Source organism: Argopecten irradians, chromosome 4, assembly GCF_041381155.1.
Source record: "Argopecten irradians isolate NY chromosome 4, Ai_NY, whole genome shotgun sequence".
Taxonomy (NCBI): Eukaryota; Metazoa; Mollusca; class Bivalvia; order Pectinida; family Pectinidae; genus Argopecten; species Argopecten irradians.
This window is the reverse complement of record NC_091137.1, coordinates 45,089,019-45,116,150: the sequence shown is the minus strand read 5'-3', so window position 1 is coordinate 45,116,150 and position 27,132 is coordinate 45,089,019. Positions and strand designations below refer to the sequence as shown.

General features: G+C 32.7%; 1 protein-coding gene across 2 annotated transcripts; it reads left to right on the top strand.

Annotated features, from left to right (window-relative positions):
- LOC138321818 (uncharacterized) lies at positions 1–27,132 on the top strand. 2 transcript variants are annotated; one of them, XM_069265798.1, is made up of 13 exons: positions 1–143; positions 1,359–1,394; positions 1,997–2,143; positions 2,645–2,730; positions 3,179–3,290; positions 4,303–4,422; positions 10,332–10,355; positions 13,536–13,644; positions 14,197–14,315; positions 14,789–14,932; positions 19,311–19,436; positions 20,353–25,259; positions 25,294–27,132. In XM_069265798.1, exons 2-12 carry the CDS (start codon positions 1,376–1,378, stop codon positions 21,093–21,095), a joined length of 1,749 nt encoding a protein of 582 aa, XP_069121899.1. In that variant the 5' UTR covers positions 1–143; positions 1,359–1,375; the 3' UTR covers positions 21,096–25,259; positions 25,294–27,132. The 2 variants fall into 2 exon arrangements, with proteins under 2 accessions (XP_069121899.1, XP_069121900.1); XM_069265799.1 differs by lacking the exon at positions 10,332–10,355.

Below are 27,132 nucleotides of genomic sequence, written 5' to 3'. Positions count from 1 at the left end.
GGTTGCCTTTGGGCATGCGTGGTAAAGGAATGTAATATGGCGGCAAAGTAAGCGTACCGTTCACTTGGATTGAGAGACCTGTTGATATTTAGGCCGAGGAGAGGAGAGGAAGGAAGATTGCTTGTTTTTAGATCACTATATTAGTAAGTGGTTTCAGACAAACCAAATCGTCTATGCACAGGGTTTCCTTTTTGATACTTTTGAAATAAGTTCGATGACGGGAAAATGAGGGCACGACTGCTATGATTCATAGGCCGGGTTTCCGGAGTTTCTCCTTAGTATAATTATAGATTATAGTAATATTACCTGAAGTCAGTTACTATGTTTTATAACTATTTCTGAAACATTGATACCATTTGGATAATATCTAGCATATCGACATGATATTAGAAGTAGCCTCTTTCGATTATAAGAGTTCGTCAACGGATATGGAAATCTGCATGTGTGCATTTGTACATGTGCAATACGTATACGAACTGGATGGGGTCATTCCATAGAAGGCTTATATTAATTAAGTCTACATGCTCTTAATGTGCATGATTTTGGTTAGATTCATATCACTATCCCACAAATTAAATATCACAAACGGGTTCGCCGTATATACACACAATGTTCATGTATGTATATGTATAAAATAACAAGTCATGCATACATGAAGATCTTTATCACTAACTCATTACATCATATATATGCGTATAAAAATCAAATGTCACTGTTACGATTCTAAAATGTTAAGAGTACTTAGTCATATCTGTGAGAAAATTTCAAAATTTATGTTTATATGTTAATATACAAATTATTGTTGTTATGTTTTGCTTATCTAATTCAGTAACAGAACAGTATGTTAAACTTCGATTCTGAAGCCTGACGATTGTATATAAACCAGCATAATCCTTTAAATTCTTAATGATTTATAAGTTTAAACCAAGACCTTTACAACATGGGAACCTGGCTAAACTGGCCAAATGTTCTAGTTCCTACATGTGAATATACATGGACATGGTTCTTTTTTACTTACATGTGTATATATAAAGACATCTGATTTAGGCATTTTATTACACTGTTGGTTTTCTATAATGCAAGCAAATAACATTACCTAATTAGTTAATTGAGCAAATTAAAATTCAAGATTGAGTGAATTAACAGGAAGCTAATTTGAAAAATACAATGTTTACATTTGAAACATTGTAATACATACATACATTGTAACAATATTGTTAATTAGCTGAGCTCAGATTTTTAGAGTTGTGTACAATGTATAACAAAAATAACAAAATATTGCTAGAAAATAATCTTATGAATATTTGATGCTGAAATATGATACATTTTCTGATTTGATACTGTTTTTTTTATTTCAGAAAGTAAAATCTACAAGATGGCTGAAGAAAAAGAAGGTAGCAATTTAGTTCTTTCCATGCCATTATAGACTATGATTGACAGGATAATGTGGTTTTTACCCTCCCTCTTTGATTCTTGGCTCTTTACTATGCATATGTATCTATAGTCAACATACGATGTTAATTAATATTCTTTCTTTGTAGTAAATCTCCATTTATGTTCAAATTTCCAATGCAGTGATGAATAAATATATATGAAAAGTAAAAAAATAACTTAAAAACAAACATTCTGGGTGATAAAACAAACTTTAAGGATATATGTTTAATGTTACATGTCTCGACTTCTCGATGTACCTATACTCCTTCACATTTTGAATAAACTTAATGAATGTAGGGATATATGCTGATATTTATATATAAAGTCACAACATTACAGCATATAGCAGGGGTTTCATTATCGTACAGGAGAGGCGGTACAATTGCAATTTCAGGGATACTTTTCTATACCATCTGTATGCTATCTAATGTAATTAAGCCCAAATCAGGCGGTACCACAGCTAGGTTCAACCGGCAAAAAGTACCGGGTACCGCCTGATATTGAAACCCCTGATATAGTAAACAGTTTATTTAGCACTTCAATTCTTTTGCTGTTGTTACAGAGATTGTCATGACCCCATCCAAGAAGGGGAAAACAACACATATCAGAATTGAGAAGAGAAAAAAGCTTGACATGGGTCTAGATGATAGTGTGGAGCACGTCGGCGGTGGGAAAAATGCAGGACTTGTAGTAAACAAACAGGCGGAAGGTGAGTCTATTTACGTGTAGGGAAATTAAATTAAACCATATTTTACCCGAACTTTGTAGCAGTTGCCGTTGATAAAATGTATTAATTTACTGTATTATTTCATGTGTATAAAATATCTAATCTGTTCCAGCTCGCTGTAAACAATATACAATTTCATATGTACATGTACATGCATATTCTGTATTTGACCCAATAAGATCCCAGGACATTTTAAAATTTGAAAAAAAATGAAAAGGTGCTTAATAAGATGAAATTATTGCAAAGTAAAGTGCAAAGTTTTGATCGTTTACTCGACTCAATAAGCGCCCAGGGCATTTTAAAAAAAATGAAAAGGTGCTTAATATGATGAAATTGTTGCAAAGAAAGTGCAAAGTTTCGATAGTTTTAGTCTTTATTTAGTCTCAAAATGGGGAGGGGCACTAATAGGGACATGGGCGCTTATTGGGACGAATATGGTACTTAATTCAACACAAGATAAAGAAAAGATATTGAATGTTTCAGGTGATGATGTAGACCTTGCCCGACCCCAATTACAAATAGGATTTAACTGTTTCCTTGTCGACCAGAAAACTGAGAACAGAATGGTGGTATGTAATTTGTTTTGTTTCAATCCAAAAACATGGCAAAGACAATAGAAAAAAATGAGAAAAATAGCTTCATAGATAATCATTCTTAACTCATTCACCCCTGAAAATTCATGATGAACCGTTCCTGTCTTTAAAACAGAAGAGTTCAAATGTATTTTGAGGGGTGAATGACTTAATAAAGTCGGTGGACCTGGTAAAACTTTCATTGAAGGATTATTGAATTTAAAGTTGACTTTTAATAGTAAAGAGTAAGTTTTGATTGGGGCCATCAAAATATATAATTTGAAAACTTTATCCTTGTAGTCAATATTTCATAAATTTGTTAAACATTACAACTGTTAATGTTATCTTCTAATGCATCCAAATTATGTCGTGTAATTTCTGTAATTTGTATTAGATTTTAAGAAAACAGAGCAGTTAATGTCCAGTTGTTATCTGCTGGTTTTAGGAATCTAGAAGGTTGAAGTTTTGGTATGTTGACGGAACGGAATACCTGGACCAGGTGACAACAGCGTATGAATTTTTCAAGGAATTAGTAAAGCCAGAAAATTTCCCCAGAGGTAATTATTTATCTTAAGGAGTCCAGTTCCCTTTTTTGACATTCTCTGCTGTTTGAGTTGAGAAAAATGTGCAACTTGTCTTATGAAACGTCTTAATCCTACAAGTGGATAAGAATGTCATTTTAATAATATCTGAATAGCAATTTAAATCTGAACAATCTAATTGAAATACAGATCCTTAGTGTCACTTTGTTTATACAGGATCTAACAAAATCACTTTAGAGGTCATATTCTGGTGACCTTTGTACTGCAGAACTTTTATAATTCTGTTCAAATGCATTTTCTCCATCTAGCTTCATCAACTGAAAACAACATTTCATCCCAACCTACATATACATGTAGCTATGATGCGTTGGTTGGCAGAGATAAATTCATGCACAAAAATTATTCTGATAGATCTTGCAAACAGTTTTTTGCCTACTAAAATTCACTTCCAAATTTCAGGAAGTAGCAATTTCATTGGACAATTTGAAAGGTCACCAGAATGTGACCCTTAATGGGATGTTTTCAGATCCTTGAGCAAAGGAGTGAGGATACAGATCTGCTTTTTAACCAGATTATAATCTAAATTATGATATAACAGTTTACATATTGTATTATAATTATAAATCATGAAGATTTACGTAAAGTAGTATGATAAAACTTCACCTTATTCGATCAACACCAGAGGTCTACTCGATTTGCCCCCTTCTACTTCTAGAATATAACTTCCAGACACTTTGTTGCTCTTCTGGAAGCTCTTCCATCTCTGAGGTCCTCCAAGTGCAATATCTTCTAAGACTTCGAATTCTCTTCTTAGAAGAGCGCAAATCAAGTTGAACTCAGTAGTAGTATATATATTTGTTGCTCTTCTGGAAGCTCTTCCATCTCTGAGGTCCTCCAAAGCAAGTGCAATATCTTCTAAGACTTCGAATTCTCTTCTTAGAAGAGCGCAAATCAAGGTGAACTCAGTAGTATATCCCTTACTGTTACATAATGTCACCTTGATTCAAATCAATGTCATTTATTACAGATTATGTTGGATTTATTAAGAAATGTATGAAACAAATGCAGAGGCCAGAATATACTCTGGCAAAGAAAGTGGATCTGGAGATAAAGCTTCTCGACGAAGAAGATGCTCCTTTGAGTCCAGGTGAGTTATTTGTACTGATGATAAACGGCAGGAAGACGCTGATCTGGTTTCTATTAGTTGTGAAGAAACAGATTTTCTTTATCTTTGGCAATTAAATTTATTTTAGGTGTAGTTAGAATTCCAAGAGCCTGTACGATTAAAGTTATAGATATAATCCCTTTCTGAAAAAAAAACCCAGATAAATTCCACCAGTTGTTTAGTAAAGAAACATAAGGTATTCTCATCTGACAACAAAAATGTTCATACACTCTTTGTTTATAAAATTTATTTTTCAAAACTTTTCACAAAGGTTGCTGAATTATAGTTTAATCATTACTTGATTGTTTTCTACTAAAGGATTATCTCCCCTTTGGGTCATACATTATATTTGTCATGGCCTTGTATGGGGAAATGACAACATTTGCTCAAAAACAATTTCTGTTGCATTTCATACAAACTGTCTATCTTTAAAATAGTAACCCACTCTCAAAACAATTCTTCGTTACCAATAGATCGAATTGTCTATTTATGATTATGAACAATACTTAACACAAAATCCATCAACATGGATCACAGATTTTATCAATTATTAAATTTAAAACCGATAGAAATATAGACACTCATTTGTAGATTTAGTTTTACTTTAATTTTTTTATTGGTTTTATTTGTGTATTAAAAACAGTTTTGTTTGAACTAGATGTGTATATTTAAAATTAATATAGAAAGTTTTGGAAGCTTATTAACAATTAATATTTTGAAGAGAAAAATATCAAATTCAGGAATGTGAACATATTAATGTACATGTTTTGTCTAGCTAATTTACAAGTCTGCCACTTCCAATAGCAGACAATGTTACAAATATTAATTAAAGTTTTTATGGTCAATGACTTAGAGTTATGGTCCTGTTCTTAGCTAGTTGTTTGAACATTTTAGTAGATATATTTCCACCCAAATATAGTCTTACCAAAATTGATATTGTAAAAATGTATGCATGATGAGTAATTGTCTGCATTACACAATTATATAGTGATAATTTCACTTGCTTTATTAATTATGAGAAATAAATGCATAAACTCATTCACCCCTGAAGACACAATTTGAACTCTGCCGATTCAAAGGCTGAGACAGTTCATTATGAATGTTTAGGGGTGAATGAGTCGGTTAATCCCTTATTAATTCGTTTTGCAAAATCTGTAGTGCATATTATATGGTCTGTAGCAATAATGATACAGTCAAAAGAAGGTACTAGCTAAAGTTTTAACACGCACGATTTATACAATACTCTATATTTGACCCACTAAGCATTCACTGAAGATAAAAAGAGGGAACGGATATTTACATCAAATGTTAACTGATTAGCTTATATAATTATGCTAATAAGAATATATTATTGTAAATATGGGAATTGAACCTTATAATAAAATCCTGTAACTGTCCAATGGAGTACCATGTGCGTCCTGTGGGGACTTTTCCTAATCATAATTTCATAATCAAAGGTGCGGCATATATCATTCTTAATACTTCAGGGGTTACTATAACTGTCGTTATATCCACCCCTGGCATATATATATATCATAGCAAATCTGAAGGCATTTTCAGGAGCATAAACCTGACAAATCATAGGGCTACAAAGACTCCCTTTGAAGATTTACAGAGAGCGATGCCCAACTTCAAAGCCGTATAGTGTACTTTTACTTTAATTCTTTTTGATGTACATGAACATCAAAGGACCCATGGCCATCTACCTGTCTCATCTATTATCACACACAAAGCCTTCAATTTTTTCATGATATAGTCAAGGGGTGGATAAAAAGTCAGTGGTAGTAACCCTGGAGTATTGAGTGTGAGCATATAAATATGTCCGACAGACACTTCTAGTTGATATCTTTGTTTGTTATTTTGATTATCGACTTTTATTTATTACTGAAAGATCTTTGATCCTGGTTTTTCCTTTTTCATAGAATTCAGGAATTATTTAAGAACAGAGATTTTAAGAAATTCATCAAAATTTTATTGGTATTTTCTACGAGACACCAAGAAGAGGGGAAGACATTTTTAGGAAGATTTATGTTTATTGGCTCAAATATGGTGTATGTCTTCAAAACTTTTAAACTTCAACCATTTGAAATGGTAGTTTGAGAAACATAGACAGAAATTTGAGATTTAAAATTATGTACTTGTTATCAGAAGGAATAGTTTCCACTGTTCTATCGGAGAGAGGTAGGTCCTCGCATATGTTCTGTTTATAGTGTGATATCCTTATTTGGTCATGAGTCAATTATCATTGCTTGTGCACATTATTGAAACCATATGCCAGCACTTTGTACCAATTTGAGTTATGAGTTTCTGTTCTTTGTGATTCCTTGTTTATAATTGTTTTATCATGGAATTGCACCACTTTTCATTATACATTATTTATAAATGTCATTGATTTCATGCAGAATAACCTATAGGTATATGTAATTTGTATATATATGTACATGTGATTGGATGTGCAGAGAGCTATACTTAACTCAGTATAATTGACTTATAATTTTGACATCTTATGTAAGATATCGTCTGCATTGTCAGTATTGTTGTTTCATCTGCAAATTGTGTAAAATATTATCCCAGGAGAAAGTCTGGCATAAGTATGACTTAAATTGACTGAATTTTTCATGGATGATTTAAATCAAATCTTTGGATCTTATCCGTTGTAGATATCATCTCATTTTCACACCTGTATTCAGTTCATGCATGTTCGGTTTTTTTGTTGACTAGAGATTGCTCAGTTATTTAAATCACAAGTCCAATTTTCCTTACAATTCATTAATAAAAGTATTTTGTGACTTCCCCTCCCAAGATCTTAAAAGTTTATACTAAATTAGTGTTGGCTCTAAAAACCTAAGGAAAGCAACAAGTTTTGTTGCATCACGTATACTGTCTTACTGCGACTTATATGGATTCAGGTTTGTAAGGGGGATGGGATGGCATCTTTGAATTGTGAGGCCAAGTTTTTAAAATGTTTCCAATTTTCCGCTGAATACAATTTAAGATTACTTATGGAAATTATCTTCTCAGTTGACTGATTTCTTTCTCAATAGGTAAAAAGGCCCAGCTAATTTAGTGTGAAAACCCTTACATTTGCGTTATATTTGGTACAAATGAGGAAAAAGTGTGTTAACAGTTGTCTTAATTATTGGAAAATCTTTGAGAATCAAAATTACTGTCAGTAATTACTCAAAATTCAAGATCGAATTCGTGCCTAAAGAACAGGGCCCGGCACCATAAAACTTTCTCAGACAGATCTTTTACTCAAGCCTATGTAAAATCATATACTTCAGTAAAAAATCTGTCTGAGAATAGTTTTATGGTGCCGGGTCCTGATCTTTAACATTAGGCTAGGGTGTTCCTACTGTATGTGTCTACTTGAGACCTGTCCAGTGTGTCTCCATGTCTTATAATACCGTACATGTTTACATGAAAAGGCTTATAAGGAAGATATTTTTTGTGCGTAATAGTGTCCGTTTACTTGAAGAAAAACGTCACAAAAATGAAGTAGCGATGCAAGTGCTTTCTGTGGTTCAAGTTTCAGTATAGAGCCAGGAGATATATATTAGGATGTTGAATTGGTGTAGTAGGTTTGGTCAATAGCTGGGATATGTGGCAACTAGCTCTATACAAAGATGTAGTGACAGTTTATTGAATTTATGATTGGGGCTAGCTTCTGCTGCTGATGAGAGTTTTATGGTTGGTTGCAAAGAAAAAAAAATATAAATAGTATACATATAATATTAATAATGTAATTAATTTTAGTTCTGTGCTTTAGAAGATTTTTGTCCATGCTGTTTCTTGATTCAGCTAGAAGTTTGACGATGCATGTAATTTGTATGCATATTTGAGTTAACATTATTTTTGTCGTGTTTATATTTAACATCAAGTTTATGTTTCAAATATGTACACTTTATAAGTGATTCTGCAAACAACAACCAAAGAAAGTTAATTATGACCTACAGTAGATAGTTTATATTTTTATTGTTTTGTCTTGGTTATATCATGTTGATTGACGGATTGAATAAGAAATCCTCTCAGCTTAGAAGATTCACATTAATTTTGCTAATTGTAATTTTCATTGTTGGTAATATTGTAGTCACCCGTGGGCAAATTTTATAAAACCCCTCAGATGGTTCTAAGTGGTACAGTACATTTCTGTGCAATCTTTGGATCCGCAGGTATCTCTACATTACACATAAAAGAGCTGTTGTAGGCCCTGATACAGTACACAAGATCAATGTAACAGGGCCCTAACATTTACATTTTCTCCGAAATGTTCAAATTTTCACACAATTTCATGTAACACCTGTTACAGGCCCTGACATTGTATACTAATGCAGCAAATCCAGATAATGTACACAAATGTAACAGATTTATTGAAGGCCCCCAACACTGTACACAAATGCAGCATATCTGATGAAGGCCCCGACACTGTACCCAAATTAAAGATTGTAACAGATTTATTGAAGGCCCAACACTGTACACAAAAGCAACAGGTCTGTTCTTGGAAGGCCATGATACTGTACACAAATTTAACAGATTTATTGAAAGGCCCGGACACTGTACACAAATGTAACAGATCTGTTGAAGGCCCTGACACTGTACACAAATTTGTAACAGGTTTATTGAAGGACCAGACACTGTACATGAATGTAACATTTATTGAATGTCCCGATACTGTACGTAAATGTAAAAGATTTGTTGAAGGTCCCCAATACTAGGCCCAAACACTGTACACGATTTTGTAACAGATTTGTTGAAGGTCCCGATATTGTACACGAACGCAATAAATTTATTGAAGATCCTGACACTGTACATGATTGTAACAATTTGTTGAAGGTCCCCAACACTAGGCCCGACACTACACGATTTTGTAACAGATTTGTTGAAAGTCCCGACACTGTACACAAATGTAACAGGTCTGTTGAAAACCTCAACACTAGATGATTGTAACCAATTTATTGAAGGCCCTGACACTGTACACTAAAATGTATGCTAGATGTTTAATTACAAAAGCAATTAACAAGTCATGTACATGCATGGATGCAACAGACCTATTCAAGGCCCCAACAATGCATACACTGTATATATAAACACTGAACAGATATTGATGTAAAAGATATGTTTTAGGCCCTGCTACTGTACACGAATTAAATGATACTTATATAATCTGTCGAAGGTCCCGACATGTACGGTACACTGAGCTTTATTGTAATAACATACCAGTCAGTAAATGACAAGTATTCTTGACGAACTTAATTAACTCGTGTAATAAACTATGGACGTTAAGTGATTGTCTTAGGCAGTTTATTTAAAGATGCTCCGCTCCACCGCTGACAAATGTTATTTCTTCACTATCAAAAACAGGAGAAGACGATTTAGTATTTTTCTTCAGTTACAAAAGTTACTTACTTTACACCATTACCACCATTGAAAAGTTTGAGCTTCTAATTTTACTTCAAATTAAAAATATGAAAACTAATTAATTGCATCCCGAAAATATTCTGTGTCACTATATCCTATATATGGAATGAAGTACTGATTGTGCATCCACCAAAGGCGAAATAAATTATTTCATATTATTTTTTGTGTTAATTAGACATATATATACACGATTAAACACCAATTATTGTTCAAATAATGAATATCATTTATGCTCTGTAGGCGGTGGAGCATCTTTAATCTGGTTTTAATTCCTCAACATATGAACATGTACATTCTCCCATATAATATGCATCAAACATATACATATATAAATGTATTTCCATTCTTGTCAACAAAGTTACATCCACACATGTACTTTCATATGTCATATTTCTGTCATATCATTCTCAGCAGGCATTTCAAATATCTTCAAAAATTCAATCAAGATCTTATTTTAATTATATGCTAATCAGGGAGAAATGCTGAGGATATTTTTGGTAAGTAATAGTACTGTGTATTACCTGAGAGGCACTTGGATTTGAAATCTGTATGATTCTATATCAAACCACAGCAGACTTGTTCGGTAAGGCTAAAATCATCCATATCTACGGTACACGTACATGTGAACTTGTCATTTGTGTCAAAATGCACACATTACTCTTTTTCTTCCACGAATACAATTTACTCAAGTGTTAATTGAAGTCTGTGCCCTTTAAGTCATTCACGACAAGTTTTTAAAAATGATAAATAAAATATAAAAAAGTGCCGAAAATGGCACTTTTTATAAACTCATTTGACGTTATCAAGGCTTAAATTTTAAGACTTTTTCAAATTCTTGAATTTTCGCCTATTAATAATACAAGTCTCAAATTTGACTGGATCAGGTGTCTAGGGTCAAAGCATTAATTGCCAAACTGCTTTGATCATCTGTAGAGTTGATGAAGCCTGGTCAAGTGACAAGATCTTCTGTGGTTTAATATAGGAACACAGGCATAGATATTTCTTCTGTACAAATATATCTAATGGTTGTGTTTTTCTTTTTAATGATATCTCAAAGATGGGTATATAATAGAGACTGGAAAAAGGTATTAAAAACAAAAGAGATTTCTATTCAAATATTTCAATGATATATATTATCTTTCTTATGCAGCAATTAATTTATAAAATTGTTAGATATATATTGATTAATTTACCAAATATGGGATAGCATATAGCCAAATACTTGTGCAATTTTGCAGCAATTTGCTATATGTCCACAAACATTTGATCCATGGAAAATTGAGAAATGAATGTATTATATGCTAACCTTTTAGTCAAATTATGGATTTGTTAAAATCCAAATCCTTGAATTTTTTACCCTCCGGGGGGAAAAAATAACCAACTGAAAAGTGCATTGAAAAGTGTTTGTTAGTTAAATTGTCAGTAAAATACAGTTTTCCATTACTAAATATATAACCATTTGAGATATATGATCATCACATTGAATGTTAAAGAGTGACTTTGATTTCCACCCCCACTTTGAATGTTACACAATTGGTTTTCAGTTTGAAGATACATTGATCAATCATGAGTGGTATTATTCAAGGTAGCTATATATAGCCCTTACTGTTTTTGAACTATCGAATTATATGTTAAAGCATAATTATTATTAATAATATAGTGGAGTACTTGCATTTGCTTAAACAAACAAACAAAAAATTAAAATTACCATAGTATTAAAAAAAAAGTGTCCCAAAATCAAAATACTTCTATGATTGAGACAATTTTATTTGAAACATGGATTATTATAAAGTTATTATTCACCCCTGAAGACACATTTGAACTCTTCTAATTCAAAACCTGGAACAGTTCATTATAAATTTTCAGGGGTGAATAAGAGTTATTGGAATGAATGGGACGACCAATCTTGATTGTTCCACTCTTGACCACTGTATCTTTATAAAGTTATTTATTTCAAACATCAATTAGTTCGGCAAGAGGCACAGCTTTTGGGAGTGTAGCTATAATCACATCAAAATATCAAAATATATTAATGTGTTAAATGTCGCTGAACATCACTAATTTCCATCACTATATAGATAATGATTTTGAAAACTTTTAACTGTCTCAAGTATTCCATTTTTACCCATTTACCCATTAATTATAAATGTAACACTTTATAATGAAGAATGTTTATGAATTAGGAAACAAGTGGATGGCTATGTTCTCGAGAAGTGACTTGCTGAACTTACAAATTATATATATACTGAACTGGTAAAGTTAAATGGGTACCGAGGCTGAAACTTACGTTTTTTCTTATTCATTCTTTATGATTTGTTAATGATTATATACATATGTTATGTGCATAACTACATTGATAAAAAAAGAAGCAACATTTGATGTAGTATGGTGACATCTAGTTTAAAAATCATTTGCATGGATATATATATTCCCAATAGCCTGCAAATGAATATGTATGGAGGTGTATGTAAATTGAGACCTTGTAAAATAGATCTTGATTAACATTAATATGAAAATGCAAGGCAAAATCTTTCAAAGTTGAAAGTGTCTTGTGAAAAATATGTGTAACACAGTACTGTCAAAGTACATGTATTGTGGTCTTTGGATCAAAGTCAGCATGATATGGAAAATATTTCCCCCTGATGATACATTTGAACTCTTCTAAAACTAAGCTGGAACGGTTCATTTTAGAGTTTCAGGGGTTAATATATAGGATGTGTGTGCATGTTGTATTGTATTTGTATTCTCATTGTCTTGTGTTAGTCATTCACTGTATCTTGATTAATGTTAGGTATTGCTCAAAATTTAGGGCTGCAAATATAGCATCAAGGGAGATAACTCCTAACTTAAGTAATAAAATAAACTGCATTTGATATCAAATTAATGAAAATTTGAAATAAGAAGAGGAAGAAATACTGATGTTAAAAGCTGATTTTGAAATAGAAGTCAACTTTGTTAGTGTGCTTTAGCTCTTTACAAGGTTTGATATATTGATTTCCATGCTTCACTTAGGAAGTATTATCACTGTTACCCATCCATCCAGTAACATCATGTCCCAATCGGATTTCATATGGAGGTTGAGATATGTTGTATGAAGATTTCTAGTTGATGTTTACATCACTGATAACTTGTATATAATTCATCATGTTTACCCATACAGTTCTAAATAATTTGTTTTTTGCATGTTTTAATTATTTTTTTTTGCAGCACTGCATGAAGTTAAATGTTTCTCACCTTTAAGTTTGATGCTTGTGATTTCACAGAAAGATTTTGATATTTAACTTGTACATGTATTTTCAGTTTTCACTTATGTACCTTTTTATTTCACATATATACAGTGTTTTATATATGTACATGTACTGAACTATTTTTTAAAGATTTTAAACAGATTTGCTTCACCATGTACAGTAAATTAATACTTTCTCTTGGTTCAAGGATTTTGTCTTGGTTTTAAAAATTTGAAAGAGCCTGTTACTGACTTATTATATTTCATAGTTTTTTATTCAAGACATTATTAAATGCAGTTTTTGACAATAATCTTAAAGGAAAGAAAATGATCTCCAGACACTCAATATGCAGCGAAAAGTGTTTGAATAAGATTTTGGAAAGGTTATTTAAAATTCTGAATATATCTTCAAAAAATGTACAGGTGTTAACGATGACAAATCTGTTTCCAGGACTAAACAAGGAAGACACGAGACCTGTGGAGGAGATCGTGAGAGAGAAGATGCTTCATATCCTCGAGTCGGCGTATCCTAATGTGCTCGAGGTAGAAGATCTAATCAGGTCAGTGAAGGTTTTAAGATCACTAGAACTGTCGCCAGAGTGGTCGACTAATACCTTCCGCTGCACAAATTTACAAATAACACCATTAAAAGGGGACATTGCAGAACCCTATTTAGTTTACTTAACTCCCATTTATGTCAGGGTTCTGGGTACCAAATTTTATCAAAATCTGTCGGGCAGTTTAGGAGGAATTCGCCAGACAAAGTTGTGTGTACAGACAGACAGACAGACGGACAACCCAATTCTAATACGGTATAGAGATATTCTTACCAAGGGTCATAAAGAATTATAAAACCTCAGGCTTTCAGAGGTTTTACAGCAATGACTATTGGTGTCACTTCGACATCCATCCTCATATAAATATATATGACCCTGGCTGTTGGTGTCTCCTTCACATACCAATTCTGTAAATATGAGAATTTAATTTAATGAGAAAAAGTTGATTGCATGTCATATTAGGAAATGATGTGGACATGATGTGTTGATAGAAAATATCATGACATATACTACATGTGGGATTAAAGTTGATGATAATTTTCATGTTATTAATAGGATGGTTGGGGCTGATGAGATGGTGGTAATGCAGCAATTATCAGATTTGAAACAACGAGACTTGGTACGTGAGGTCGAGACAGGAAAAGTTGTACGACACATGTTGGAAGATAAGACTGGTGAGTTAATGTAATCTGATATGTGATTACATTATGTATCTGGATATGAATTAAAGACAGGGATGTTCTACCCAGGGTCACAGAATGGAATAAACTCTTTTGTGAACCTGATCATGAGGGTAGAATATCTCTATCCTTCATATGCACATGATATTATGAATAAATATTTTCTCTTATTCCTAGACCATTTTCAAATTTTACAGCAATAAGTTCTAATAAAGCTGCGACTATATGAAATATTTGTCTTAATTTACAGCTTATAATTCTCTCATACATACAGTTGTAAAGTAGTATACTACAACCGTATGTGTGAGAGAATTATAAGATATATGTTAAGACTAATATTTTATCTGTTTGTTGAATAAACATTCTTGATAAATTTGGGCTATTTCAATAAAGATGAATTACTTAGAGTTATGACTTGCAATGTTTGACCTCACTGTTAACAAGAATTTCGATATTTAACCTTGCAGAGGTCCAGATGGTCAAACAGATGCCTACCATTGCGGCCAACCAACAACCTACGATAGCCATTATAACAGCTAACTACGGGGAAAAACTAGCTGTCGACGCCATGATGGAGAATAAAACCACTTACGTTAAATTCAAATCTGAAGGTAATATTATAGACTGGTCAGTGTTGAATTCAAATCTGAAGGTAATATTATAGACTGGTCAATGTTGAATTCAAATCTGAAGGTAATATTATAGACTGGTAAATGTTGAATTCAAATCTGAAGGTAATATAATTATAGGCTGGTCAATGTTTAATTCAAATTTGAAGGTAATATTATAGGCTTGTCAATGTTGAATTCAAATCTGAAGGTAAAGTTGTAGACAGGTTGATTAATGGAAAATATTTAGCAGATATCTTTTTAGGTCATCTGACCCGAACGGTCAAGATGACCTATTGTCATCATTCACCCTCCTTCGTTGTGCGCTGTCCGTCGTGCGTAAACTTTTCCTTTAAATCGCTACTAGTCAAAAAGTTCTTAATGGATTTTAACCAAATTTGGCCAGAAACATCCTTAGGGGAAGGGGAACAGATTTTGTATAAATGGTGACTCTGACCCCCCTTGGGCCTGAGGGGCGGGGCCCAATAGGGGAAATACAGGAAAATTCTTTCAAAACGCTATTAGTCATAAGGTTTTTATTGGATTTTGACCAAATTTGGCAAGAAACATTGTTAGAGGAAGAGAAACAGATTTTGTATTAATGGTGACTCTGACCTCCCTGGGGCAGGAGGGGCGGGGCCCAATAGGGGAAATTTTGGTAATTCTTTAAAACGCTACTAGTCACAAAGTTTGGAAAGAATTTCAACCAGATTTGGTCTAAAATATCTTTATGCGGAAAGGGAACAGATTTTGTATAACAGATTTTGTATCTGTACTAAATTTCATTCAAAAAATTAACTTTCAGGGTACATACAAATGTTTAGGAGGAATTCGCCGGACAAATGTTGTGTGTACATGACCAGTACAGACAGACATACAGACAGACAACGGACAACCCAATTCTAATACAGTATTAGAGATATTCTAACCATAGGGTCATAAAGAATTATAAAACCTCAGGCTTTTCAGAAGTTTTACAGCAAATGACTATTGTTTGTCACTTCGACATCCATCCTCATCATATATATAGGACCCTGGGACTGTTGGTTGTCTCCTTCACATACCAATTCTGTAAATATGAGAATTTTGAATTTATATGAGAAAAGAGTTGATTGCATGTCCATAATACGGAAATGATCGTGGACATGAATTGTGTTGATACGAAAATTATCATGAACATATACTACATGTGTGGATTAAAGTAGATGATTTATTTTTCATGTTTATTTAATAGGAATGGTATGTTGCTGATGAGATGGTTGGTAATGCAGCAATTATCAGAATTGAAACAACGAGACTTGGTACGTTGAGGGTCGAAGACAGGAAAGAGTGTCGTACGACCACATGTTGGAAGATAAGTACGCCTTGGTGAGTATATGTATCATGATATGCTGATTACATTATGCATCTGGGATAATGAAATTTAAGGACAGGGATGTTCTACCCCAGGGCCACAGGAGATGGGAATAAAAACTTGTTGTGTAACCTGATCATGAGAGATAAGAATATCTCTTTATCCTTCATATGCACATTATATTATGAATAAATATTTATCTCTTATTCCTCGGACCATTTTCAAATTTTTACAGCAATAAGTTCCTAATAAAGCTTAGCGACTATATGAAATATTATTCTTAATTTACCATCATTTAATTTCTCATCATACATATAGAAAACAGTATTGTAAAGTAGTATACTACAAACCGTATGCCCCCATCCCCCCCCCCCCCCCCCCCCCCCCCCCCCCCCCCCCCCCCCCCCCCCCCCCCAATGATTCCCCCCTCAACAAATCTGAGAATTATAAGATATATGTTAAGACTAATATTTTTATCTGTTTGTTGAATAACACTATTCTATGATAAATTTGGGCTATTCCTAATAAAGATGAATTACTTTGAGTTATGACTTGCAATGTTGATCTCACTGATAACAAGAATTTCTGATATTTAACCTTGGGCAGAGGTCCAGATGCGTCAAACAGATGCCTTACCATTGCGGCCAAACCAACAACCTACGATAGCCATTTATAACAGCTAACTACGGGAGAAACTAGCTGTTGACGCCATGATGGAGAATAAAACCACTTATGTTTAAATTCAAATCTGAAGGTATTAATTATAGACTGGTCAATGATGAATTCAAATCTGAAGGTAATATTATATGACTGGTCAATGTTGAATTCAAATCTGAAAGTAATATTATAGGCTGGTAAATGTTGAATTCAAATCAGAAGTAATATAATTATAGGCTGGTCAATGTTTAATTTCAAATTTGAAGGTAATATTATAGGCTGGTCAATGTTGAATTCAAATCTGAAGGTAATATAATAGACTTTAAATGTTTGAATGAAGGAATATTATAGGCTGGTCAAGTTGAATTCAAATCTGAAGGTAAAATAATTGACTGGTAAATGTTGAAATTCAAATCAGAAGGTAATAAGTTATAGCCAGTGTAGTGCGTAAATTTCAAATACTTGAAGGTAATATTAAGACTGGTGACTATGTTGAATTTCAAATCTGAAAGTAATATTTGGCAGACCGTGGTAAATGTTAAATTCAAATCTGAGGGTAATATAATTATAGGCTGGTCAATGTTAAATTTGAAGGTAATATTATAGGCTGATCAATGTTAAATTCAAAACAGATGTAATATCATGAGACTGTAAATGTTTGAATTCAAAACTGAAGGGTAAATTTTTAGACAGTTAATAAAAATTAATGGAAAATATTTAGACAATTATCATTTAAGGTCCTTCTGGCCCGAAGGGTCAAGATGACCAAAAGTCATCATGCACCATCCTTTTTTGTTCGCCGTGGCATAAACTTTACACTTTAAATCGCTAACTCAGGTCAATTATATCTTAATGATTTTTAACCAATTTTGGCCAGAAACTCCTTAGGGAAAGGGGAACAGATTTTGTATAAATGGTTACTCTGACCCCCCTTGGGCAGGGAAAATTCCAAAAACGCTATAGGGAAAATCTAAGATTTTGAAAATTCCTTCAAAAACGCTACGAGTCATAAAATTCTTTGGTCTAATGACTCTGAAAATTCCAAACGAGTCATAGTTGTTTTTCGGTTTCTATTTCATCAAATATTGTTTTCTCTCCCTCTTGTTATAATTTGTTGAAATGATTTTCAGATGACTGTTAAGGCCCATGGGCCTCTTGTTTAAAAGATAAGTACAAATGGTTTTATGCTCATTACCATGCTGTATTCAATGCAATAAGCGCCTTGGCGTTTTTGGGGGGGGCGGGGGATATTAAAGAAGTGTTTAAGAGGACCAAATATAAATTACCTTTCAGAAAATTATTTCACAAAATAAGCCATAAATCATATTCAAAAAATATCAATTAAAAAAACCTTCATGGTTTTCATATTGTCAGTGTGCATTTAATTGAAGGTAAGTGAAAGTTAGGCGCTCGAAGGATCTTATCTATTTTAACTTTTATTTGCCAAGTAATATCAGTGTGGCAATTTTATCATTGCGTTGATGAGACATGTGGCAATGGATGTGTTATATAATACCATACATATCAATGAATCAACCCTTATGTGTTCAAATGAAGACTATGTTAGGGAGATGTTGCCTCAATGTGGATGAATACATCAGTCTAACTTATCATGTCTTCATCAGGAGAGTCCAATGTATACACTATGGGAATCAAGGAGAATCGTGTGCCATGCCGGAGAAGTTCCATGAGGAATTTGTTTTGAAAAAAGCTAGTAGTATCAAAAAAACATCAATAGAATTTGAAAAATTTAAAGGGAATGATTAAAGTTTTTGTATTGTGACTCTGCCAAACACTGTTGTTTCGGTTTCTATTTCACCAAATATTTGTTTTCCCTCCCTCTTGTTATAATTTGTTGAAATGATTTTTCAGATGACCGTTAAGGCCCATAGGCCTCTCTTGTTTGAAAGATAAGTGCAAATGGTTTTATGCTCATTACCCAGGCTGTATTCAATGCAATAAGCGCCCTGGTGTTTGGATTTGGGGGCGGGGGATATTAAAGAAGTGTTTAAGAGGACCAAATATAAATTACCTTTCAGAAAATTATTTCACAAAATAAGCCATAAATCATATGCAAAAAATATCAATTAAAAAAACCTTCATGGTTTTCATATTGTCAGTGTGCATTTAATTGAAGGTAAGTGAAAGTTAGGGCTTGAAAGGATCTTATCTATTTTAACTTTTATTTGCCAAGTAATATCAGTGTGGCAATTTATCATTGCGTTGATGAGACATGTGGAAATGGATGTGTTATATAATACCATACATATCAATCAATCAACCCTTATGTGTTCAAATGAAGACAATGTTAGGGAGATGTTGCCTCAATGTGGATGAATACATCAGTCTAACTTATCATGTCTTCATCAGGAGAGTCCAATGTATACACTATGGGATACATCGGAGAACATCGTGTGGTGTCCACAAAGTTGCCGGCCATAGGACATGCCAGGGCTGCTCAGATCTCTTCAGGAAACACAACTACCAGACTACTTGGTAAGTTGACTCTCATTTACATTCAATATACAGTAAAACATATAACGAACACGCTTACAATGTATTCATGGTTATAGCGTAATAATTTTCGTTCACTGCCAAGAATCCTAAAATATGTGTTTAAGAAACTATGCTTATACTGAAATTATTTTGTTGGTCCCCAGAGGTTCGTTATAACCATGTTTTACTTTACACTATTTCTTGTTTGATGATATCAACTTGGACGTGAACATCCAACAGATCTCGATATATTACCAACTATCTTTATGCCACTATTATTGACAGGAAATCAGGAATTTAGAGTTATCATGACTCCCTTCCCATCCTGTCTGGTCTTGTCCTTATTAATCCCAATCCGATTTGATATATGGAGAGAGGGGGCATTTCTGTTACACAGACATTTCTGGTTATTGTTAAAATTTGCTTTGAGAGAAATTTGGTTCCTTGAAATATCAGAACTCTTATCTATCCTGATGCTCTTTATTTCAATAACTTACAGTGGCCCCTCGATAATCTGAAAACTTACATAAATTCCAATGCCAAACCATAGGGTTTGAGAATTTTCTGAACTGATGAATTTTGTGTGCTTATATAATCAACAACTTATCTGTTTCCTGATACCTTTATCCAGAATGTGAGTTTTCTGAACTATTAGACATCCAGATTATCACAGAGTCACTGTATATATAAAAAAAATCATACCTTGAAGGAGGACTGAATGGCAAGCTGGTTGATGAGTGCTGACATTCTAGATCTGTTACCATTAGCACAAAGTCAAAGAAAATTTGTAGTTATTGACTATAACTATAAGTTGGTGACTCTCCTCATTAGAAATATGCATAAAACTATCATAGCAACAGACATATGTTTGAAGAATAGCACATTCTCTTCTAATGATATGCATTGTTTGTTTCAGGAACATTCCAGAATATCGAGCATGTGTTTGTGGTAGGAATCGCTGGAGGCGTACCTCATTACACTGACTATTACAAACACGTGCGTTTAGGAGACATTGTCATCTCAACCTGTGACTCCAAGGGATACATATACTATTACTGCGAGAAGGTACTACGTAACAAACAAGGCGACGTTCAGTTCAAAATGAAGACTTACTCGCCGCGGGAGATGGATCTTCAACGCGTAGTAGAAAAACTACAGGACAGAATCAAGAGGCGACCGGAGAAAATCCCGTGGGAGGGCTATATCACACAGGGGCTGGAAATACTCAAGAACCAGGAGGCTGACTTCAACCGTCCTCCTCCCGAGAGTGACCGTCTTTATATGGGCATTGGTGATGATAACGTTATCGAAGTGCAGCATCCTGAAGCGCCCGACAGTGAAATGGATGTCAATCAAGGAAGTCCCACCATCCGATTCAGCCCCATAGGCTCCGGACGATTTAACAGGTCCGAGCAGACGAGAATGGACTTTGTCAATCGCCACGGTATCATGTGTTTTGACACCGAATTCGACCAGGTGTTAGAATCCATTGTAGGTAACAGAAAGGACAGCTTCATGTTCATCAGGGGCATAGCGGATTACGGGGACGGCACGAGGAACAAAGAATGGGGTCCGTACGCTGCTTTAGCGGCTGCTGCCATGATGAAAGCGATCATTCGAATGATTTCTAATCCTTACCTAAGCGAGGACGAGGACTAGTTCGTAAGTGTTAAAACTGAAAATTTGTTAACTAAGAAAAAGTGACCAGGAGCTGTCCACGGAAAGAACAATATAGGGCGTAAGTAAAGACTATCGGTCCTGGCTGAAATGTACGAACAATTTAGAAAGGACATCAATAACAGCAAGCGTTAAAATTGAAACTGCTATAATATCATACTATTTCTGACCGGAAAGTTTTAAGTGACCTTCTATCTATGCTAACTATATGGTATATTTTGAAATAATCATTCATATTCAATATTGAACATATTTCAAGAATTTTATTCAATGGCAGTTACAATTTAGCACATTTCATTTTATATTCATGGCATCAGCTTAGGCATGAAGTATACATGTATGAATCTGCTTACAATTAGCAGAATTCTAATTTAAGTATTTTATGTTATAAATTGGTTTATGCATTTCTCTCTAAAATATATATATTAGTAAACTAATTCCATTTAGAAGGTTATTTTCACAATTTGAAGTATTTATTTCCAAAGGGCTGAGCAATATGTCACACAAAAAATGAATTTGGCAAAACAATTGTTTCCTTTCTGTAATTAACTTAATAAGACAAATTAGCCTGAAGTGAATTAGTTTTAATCAAATGTATTACCAGATTTCTCATATCTAAAAATTTGCCATCTGTAGTTAAAGTTATTGCCACTTTATCAACTAACACTCACAAATTTACTTCAAAGTACTAGTAAGTACAAAAGCATAATTATTTCTGTAAAGTGCTATAAAAATTATACTAGATCTGAACAGTGCTCAAAGTTCAACTTGTTATCCCTATCGATGTCCTGAAGAAGGGATTATTTAATTAAGATTAAATATTATTACAATTTGTATGAATACATTTGGGCTGTATGTTGAATAAGATGCCAACACAGATTTTATTTCAACATGAAAAAAATGAGGTTAAAACAAAGGAATAATCAATATCAGTTCTATCCAAGATGCTGTACATCGCAATTATCACAAAAATTATATGTGTCAATGAAATTTTTAATGCCATTGCACATACAAATATGTTGTAAATTTCTGTTTTTGAATATTAGAGTTTTCTCCCTTGAGGGTATACTAGGTATCAATTTTGATGTCGTGTGTTTGCATTACATCATATTTCTATGAGAAAATGATGTGAATTCCCATCAAAAAATAATGACGTCACATTTGTTATCTTTCCGCAAGGGAGATAACTAATATGCAAAGACAGAAATATCCTGGTTGAAATTTCATCATAACTTTTGTTATGCTAGTGCATGCTGTTGGTGCAGTGAAATATATATGAGGATTGTTAAAGCACACCGATAAAATTATATTTTTGTTCGTTAAATTGTTTAAAATCATATGTTTATAGTTTTCTAAAATGATGAGTTGTTGATTATTTCTGTTTGCCTTGTTAACACAGAAATGTGTCTTTAACTTTTCATTATATTATAATTAAGTGAAGTTTTTGTTTTGGACAATTTTGATCATTGTATATTATTTCTCTATTAAATTATTGATATAATTTGGAATTTTTAGCTATTTTCAGAGATATTTTGAACGATTTAGCAACTTGCTTTGAAAATTATTTGTCGATTTCAGGATGTTTATAGTTCATCAATAGTCTTATGTGTACATCGTTAAAAGTTATTACTAATTAGTCTGACATCTATAGTCTTTTTTCCGAACTGAAACATCATTATGTTTGTACGGGTAATTTACTACCTGTCTCAAGGATTTTTGTTTGACTTTTCAACATTAACAAAGAGTATTTTCTGCCAGTAAACTTACAAACATTTATATGAAACAAAAATGTAAAACAAGAAGATTGATGTACACACAATATTATATATATTTATATTATCTTAGGTTGTTTTAAAAGAAATTGTGAATGTTCGAAAACAAAGGGGTTATAGGATATATAGTATCTTTTTTTTTCATTTTGTAGATGCATTGGTTGTAAATATGTTATAATCAAATAGTAGATCATTTTCGCCATTTATTTTTACACTGCAGTTCACTTCATTTCATTCAGGTTGTTATTATCAGATTAAGTTAGTGACACCAAATGCTTATTTATTATCCATATATTGTGTTGTACCTTGCCATTACGGCCTAAATTAAGCCATACCAGATGGCTAATAAGCTATCTCATTTTATGCTTTCTGAATATTTTTTTCATTGTTCTTAATCATGTTAGAAAATATATATAAAAAAAGACTATATGCATGGTGTGTGCTGAAGTTGAAAATATAAAGTTGAGAAGTATCAAGAAAAGTTGAATGCAGTAAACATGATAGATTCAATTTGAAACTGATTAGGAAAAAGAAAAGAAAAATGTATGCTTTGTTTTGATATATTGGATGCATTTTTTTATTTGAGTTGTAGATAGCATTAAATTCATGAAAAATAAAAAAAAAATTGCTCAAAAATTAACTTAAAAAGACAACACTAAACAAATAGATTATAGTTAAAATTCTAATTTTTCCACTTTTAAAAATTTTACTTTAAATGTTTGTTAGTGTTTATTTATTTCATACACTTAAACTGATCATAATGCTAAAGTGTGTGAAGAATTTACAACATTGTAACCGGAATGTGTATTTAGAAGAGTTTTTTCTCTGCAAATGAAGATAAAACTAGTCAAGTGAAGCTATAGCTAATAATCGTGGTTGTAAGACGGTTGTGATAAGACTTTACATTCATATTTAAACGTAATCTAATTCTGAAAGATGAAAGTAATAATTTTCAGGCACCAAAGTTTCTAGTTGTCATAGAATATATAATTTGAAATAACCAGTGCAATATTTCACTCCATTACCACTGTTTAACCATTTTGGTTTGCCTATGCATTTAGTTTACTATATACAGTCTACCAACTTTATGCAGTTTATCATTTTAACACATTATCAAATTGAACATTGAGTCCAATTATGAAGTCTAATATTAATTAAAATCCATTGTACTGGTATATCTAATGGATGTTCCTTTGGAAAAAATGATAATTTTATCAAGATATCTTCTGAAAAAAACTCTTGAAACAAGTGTCCCTTATTTTTATATGTGTCATGCATGTATAATATGTATATATTTCAGATGGTCTAAATTTCAGTTTGGTCAAACTCCAATAATCAAATAATATAAAGAATTATGCAGGATAGGTATGATTTTAAGCTGTCATGAAATTAACTATTTAAGATTAATGTCTGATTTTAAGTTAATTAATTGTTAATTGCATTGAAATAATTGGTTATGCAGCTTCATATTTAAAGCATAAGTAGTTCTAGTGTAGTTAGTAATATATTGATATTGGTAGTTTTTAATTTGTATTATAACGGTGTTTCCTTCGCATTTATCCTAGCAGTATTGTGGCTTGACCTAACAATTCTACATACTAAATAAAGTGCTTTTTGGTAAGAAAGATTATGATTTTAAATCTTTAACTTATGCACATAGACTCTGACTCTTTAAATTTTCTTTTATACATGTATCTCATATTTTGTAAAGTTCTGCACTGAAATCAAATCTTTTTTGAACATTCAAAGCAGCCTATTTTTATTAAAACGTAATTGTAATTACATGGAAAGAACTATTTATTTCTTATATTAAATGAAGGATTGTAACTCTTATAAGTTCCTGAAAGGATATGTATTGGTGATATACCGCCAATATAAGTTTAGTAGTTCTGGAGAGGTAGTGTTTGTATATTGTATATATAAGTTCTTCTACCAGATGTACTAGGCATTGTGTGATCTCTATATAGCTAATCCTAACTCTATTTAATATTGTACTCCTAGCATTCCACTTGTTATTGCCTGTGTTAATTAAGTCTCTTTTACTGTTTGTCAGACAACTTCTTGCTCAATAGACCTTGCGTACCATACTGGTTGGTGCCAATTTCCCCTTTATGAAACACCCAGTCTCAACTTCTGAATACACACTCAAGTCCTATAAACTTACACAAATACAAACTATATATTATTATATTGCGTTAGATTCGAAATTAAATGTGATGATATTTTTGTTCAAATTTCGTTTTCTTATCAACCTACCTTTTTCTTTGTTTTTAAGTGTTTTTGTTGATAACGGTGTAACCTGTCAAAACCAGCTCTTGTCACATACGGATCCCTATGTATTCCGGCTTACTGTATAAGTCGCACTGGTGTATAGGTCGCACTGGTGTATAGGTCGCACTGGTGTATAGGTCGCACTCCCGATTTTCAGGGGAGGGAAGTCGCGACTTATACTCCGAAAATACCGTAATTATATGGCATCTTTCTATTTAATCTATGATTATCAAAACTTGTAATCCGGTAACTTATTGTTACCGGGCAAATAATCTGGTCCTGATGACATTCGGTTCAGACAAGTTATACTGTATGTATTTCCATGTCATACTTATGGGAAAATCTGACGATTTTGATGTAGTAGATACAAGCAGGGACACAGCATTGCAGTTTTTTGTAGTCTCTGATCAAAAGTTTGAACTGTTTGTGACCAATCTGATCTATTTCTCGATTCATTTTTCACTGCCCCGTTTTTTTTTGTGACAGATCATCATTTTGACCTTATAAGCCATATTCATGAAAACGTATCTGTGCCCAAATTCATGATTTGTGCTTATCCCAAATTTGTCCGATAATAACGTTTTATATTAATATTCTAATTCAGTGAGTGTATCTTATTTCATGGTAATTTTGGAGAAAAAAGTTTTATTTAAGTTAACAACAATTTTTGTAATAAAACTTTAGTTTTGATGCTCTTGATTGAGCTTGAGATGGTCTAATAAATATGGCCCCAAATGTTTGATGATATTATTGGAGTGAAATATATAATAAAATATCAATTAAAACATTACCGCATGCATTGACCTCATTAATCAAAACTGATATATTTCTATTTTTAGACACTATGTGAATTTAGATAACATTTATACAATGTTGGTGTGAGTTACTAAGTTGTGTGTTATTTGGCTATATATATATAAGATATATTCTTAGTAATATTTAATAGATCATGTTAAAAGTGTTTTTAATATGTTGGGTTTTCCTTGTATTATTGGATTTAACTGTTGTTACATATTTGTGCTGCTAGGACACCGCTTTGACCAATCTGCCGTAGAGAGTTGTTGCTATATTGTTAACACATTAAATTAATTTTGTATTGTTATGTCCCTATAAACTGTCTTTATAGTCACAAGCGAGTAGTTAACATCGCCATGGAAATAATGTTAAGACAACACTTTTCAGCTTTTGTTAACCGAGAATATTTCCTTCATAAGTAAACGTTATAATGTTGATGTACCAGTGGCAGTATTAAAGAAGTCCCGTTATTTCTAATAATCCTCCATTTGATATTTGACAACATTAATATGTCAAATAAGGCCGAAAACGAATTTCTTGAATCCAATTTCTACGATATCCTTTGATTTTTCAGGCAAATATATGTCTTACACCTTTTGTTGGAATATATTTGGTGTATAGGTTTGAAGGTGTGCCATTTTGTAAATTTCCATTTACCAATGGAGAATGAATTCAGACTTTAAGAATGATTGACCAATCACTTTATTGTTTTAATAGTGGAACTGAAAATAACGTGTATTCTCTATTTCTGTTACCTACATATTCTTTTTCCTCTCTTTGATAGAGCCATTTTATTGGAATTATTTAGAAAATCCTTTAATCGAACACTAAAAATTTCCTTAAATCCAGAGAATTGTTTTTTTTTCGCTATTCATTCAACGAATAACCCAAACGACGTTAACAGGTGCATAGTGTATTATTATACTTTGTGGTATCAATCATTTTCCTCGTAAAATGAAGAAGGCACAATGATAAAAATAAGTCTACTCTATTTGTCCCAGTAAATTCTCGTACATGGCAATACATGATCTATTGTTACAATTAACTTACATGTATGGCTGTTGAATATGGAACTGTCACTGCTGAAGGATGAAATATTATTTTATATTTGTGGAGGATGTTATCGATCGTTTGACTCTAATTCTACTCGAGCTTTTAATGCAATAAACTGTAGCTTATTA

Coding starts and splice junctions, on each gene's coding strand:
- LOC138321818 (XM_069265798.1), top strand. Junction 3,291..4,302: donor GCCAGAAAATTTCCCCAGAG/GTAATTATTTAT, acceptor CATTTATTACAG/ATTATGTTGGATTTATTAAG. Junction 4,423..10,331: donor AGATGCTCCTTTGAGTCCAG/GTGAGTTATTTG, acceptor TATGCTAATCAG/GGAGAAATGCTGAGGATATT.